We start from the raw sequence: 3,636 nt of genomic DNA, 5'->3' as shown, positions 1-3,636 counted from the left end.
CAAGTTGTCGCTTTTGGCTTCAGAAACCGGTAAGTAGGTTATGTACAGTTTTTATAAACCAAATAGGAGACGAACTAAAGTAAATATAAAGTAGTAAACAACATAATAACCCCTAAAAACGTTTATTTACAAAAAGGATTAAACCACACAGCCTTTATCAACTGACCAATACACAGAATTAGACAATAACCCTTGAGATTTAACATAAAAAGTCAATATTCCCTGAGACTTAAAATATTCAAAATGTGGAAAGCATCTTTAAATCCTACAGCAAAAGGGAGGATAGAGGTCACTAACTTCTAAGTTGACAAGTTCGTTATTACAACATGCCTTAACATGACTCCTATCTCCCCCTATCTTTGTGTAAAAGAAAAAACTTCTTCCATGGAGGTTTGCAAAACATACAAAAGATTTCTAAAAAAAAGGGAAGTTCAAACCCCAGGTCTACTAAACACTGCAGGTCACACCATCAGTTATTGCCTCAGACAGTTCTCTAGAACTTCTGAGTGTGTAGATGTGTAATATATATATATAAAAAATAAGTCTGGTATGATCATCACATGATTTTCTTTGGTTTATTAGATTTTCAACTGTCTATAAAATTGGTACTACGACTACAAAGAGTGTGTCCACACGTGTGGACGTCGGGCGTTTATTACTACACAAGCAAATTTTCCTCGGGCGTCAGGAGGTTATATAAAAAAAATAAGTCTGGTATGATCATCACATGATTTTCTTTGGTTTATAAGTTTTTCAACTGTCTATAAAATTGGTTTTTCAGTGTCTATAGATCTAGATGAGAACCTACATATTTTTAATTTCAGATCATGTCCATTCATCAGCAATCAAACTCTATACCTGTATCTGAAAATAATACAAGTTCTTCAGAAAGTCAAAGTAAACCAGAAGACAAGCAAGTGGAAGAAAAGCGGTTAGATTTTAGTAATATCGAGATTCCCCCCAAAGAAACGTTAATCAATGAGAAGGGGAGAAACAAAACAAATGTGTTCTGTGTTCGCTGTCCATCCAAAATACTGAATCCAAGAGTTTCAAAATTTAAAAATGTTGAGGTAAGTTAAATACTGAACCTCATAATGTTTGAACAGACAGGAATTTTCAAATACTGTTAAGTTCTAAAGATAGGAAAAGCCCAACAGCCCTTTCAATAGATAGTCATATTTATTTTTGGCCTCAACTGGTCCTTGTGGCCTTAAATATAATACCTATTTTAAAAAAATAAATTAGACCATTGAAAAGTTCATTAAAAACACTCTTTTGTCAGCTCCCATGGCGTAGTGGTCACTGCACTCGCCTTGCACGCGGGAGACCCGGGTTCGATTGCCGGCGGTTCCAATCTTCAGCTCCCATGGCGTAGTGGTCACTGCGCTCGCCTTGCACGCGGGAGACCCGGGTTCGATTCCCGGGGGAATGGCGTCAGCTCCCATGGCGTAGTGGTCACTGCACTCGCCTTGCACGCGGGAGACCCGGGTTCGATTCCCGGCGGGGCCAAGAAATTGTATCATGCAAATAATTGATTCCGTGACTGGCTGTTGCGGGGCCCACTCAGCCTCGTGAGGAAAATGAGTAGCTATGACATATAAATGCGCATAGCGATCGGTGCCAGCATGCTAGGTAAACATTGATGAAATTTTAAGCATTTCTATTGAGATCAGCGTGTTTCGAACTTCCTTTATCAGCGAAGAAAAAAAAAGTGGTTGAGCCCCATTGTAGGATTATTGAGATATTGGGAAAAATTCTACAATGCTGCAGTGAGCACCAAAGTTGTGACATAATAACACAAAGAAATTGCATTTACATTTACATTTTTACAAAACACTCTTTCAAAGTTTCAAAAATGTCAATTAATGGTTCTGGAAGAAAATTCACGTTTCACCCTGTAGAATGTATGTACCTACTACCTATACCTATTATTTAAGTAGGTAGTGAATTTTTTTTACAATTTAAGTAGGTAGTGATTTTTTTTTGGTTGTCTGTAAAGTTCCAAAGATAGAGTTTGATCCTGTGGTAACCCTATACTGATGAGAGGGGTGCTAGTTTGGATTACATTGATTTTCCTATGCTATCTCATGATACCAGAGCAAAGAAAAAAAAATTAAAAATACCCACTCTGGTGGAATTACATTTTATCAAACTTTAGTCTGAGGAAGGTTTCATTGTTTAAATTTTTTGTACCTGGGTGCAATTTGTACCCTAATGAAGTATCAATGTAAAATACTTACAAATTTTTGATTATGAATAGTTACTAGTTCTTTTTCATGTCTGTTTCTGTTTATTGCCTTGAATTGATTTCGTAAATTTTTAGTAGCTCATTTTCCAAACTTTCTCTTTTCCTTTGAAAATGTTTCCACATGGGTACTTTTGCTTTTCAGTTTTCCCTACCAATGATGAAGCAGAGAAGGCGCACTGAAATCAAGGAAGGCAGTGGTGAAGTGGAAGAGCAAGATGCTGTCAAAGAAACAATTAATGATTTCTGGGAAGTTAATGACATTTATACGTTTGAAAACGTTGGATTCACAAACACAATCAGTGGGTACAAATATTTGGCATGTGCAGATTGTGAAATGGGACCTATTGGCTATTATGATCCTGATTCCAAGCTGAGCTATGTGGCACTTACACGGGTAAAGTATGATTAAAACCAAGTAAGTGAAGCTCAGGAAGTGGGCAGTCCTAAGCTTTCTTTGCACACAACTCCTTTATTTACACGGGTAAAGTATGATTAAAACCAAGTAAGTGAAGCTCAGGAAGTGGGCAGTCCTAAGCTTTCTTTGCACACAACTCCTTTATATACAATTATACATATTAAGATTATGTATAGCCATCTGAAATTTATCAAACGATCTCTACATTCTCTACTGATAAATGAAAATTATATCTCAAATCTTAAGCTTAAGTAAGTAATCGAAAGTTATGTATCTACCTATTTAGTAATTCAGTTTTTGAAACACATGGTACTTTTCCTTTACTTTCCCTACTTATCTATTTAAATAATAGGCTAAGAAGTAGAATTAAATATTTGTATGTAATACTGGTAAAAGAGATAATTATTTTCTAGTCATGAAATAAATTAATTAAATGTATCTCATAATTTTAGGCATTTTTAAAATAAGTTTGTGTTGCTATTTTAACAGCATAAAATGATTGCACTGTAAACGGTAAAACATAAACATGTTTAAAGGTCAGTAATTTAGTTATGGATGTATCTGGATATTGATGTATCTAGAATCTAGATTATTTGTATGTAATACTGGTAAAAGAGATAATTATTTTCTAGTCATGAAATAAATTAATTAAATGTATCTCATAATTTTAGGCATTTTTTAAAATAAGTTTGTGTTGCTATTTTAGCAGCATAAAATGATTGCACTGTAAACGGTAAAACATAAACATGTTTAAAGGTCAGTAATTTAGTTATGGATGTATCTGGATATTGATGTATCTAGAATCTAGATTCTAGATACATCTATATATATAAAAGGGAAATATGGACGGGTCATTTATTTATGTATGTATGTATGTATGTATGTATGAAAGAGGTGTCAAAATTAATAATCATATGACAGATTTTATAGGTTTGGAGGGAATTTAAATTAAGACTGGTCACATGGCGTGAAC

General features: G+C 34.5%; 1 protein-coding gene across 1 annotated transcript in view; it reads left to right on the top strand.

Moving 5' to 3' along the window:
• The window catches only part of LOC103516088 (guanine nucleotide exchange factor MSS4), a 7,783-nt gene extending 4,813 nt beyond the window's left edge, over positions 1-2,970 (top strand). The window contains exons 2-4 of the mRNA XM_008481039.3: positions 825-1,070; positions 2,391-2,642; positions 2,730-2,970. Coding sequence (XP_008479261.1) covers positions 828-1,070; positions 2,391-2,642; positions 2,730-2,744 — 510 coding nt within the window. The 5' untranslated portion in view covers positions 825-827 and the 3' untranslated portion in view covers positions 2,745-2,970. The remainder of the gene's footprint in view (positions 1-824; positions 1,071-2,390; positions 2,643-2,729) is intronic.
• The last annotated feature ends 666 nt before the right edge of the window (positions 2,971-3,636 follow it).

This window comes from Diaphorina citri, unplaced genomic scaffold (assembly GCF_000475195.1).
Source record: "Diaphorina citri unplaced genomic scaffold, Diaci psyllid genome assembly version 1.1 scaffold1487, whole genome shotgun sequence".
NCBI lineage: Eukaryota > Metazoa > Arthropoda > Insecta > Hemiptera > Psyllidae > Diaphorina > Diaphorina citri.
This window is presented reverse-complemented; position numbering and strand designations above follow the sequence as displayed.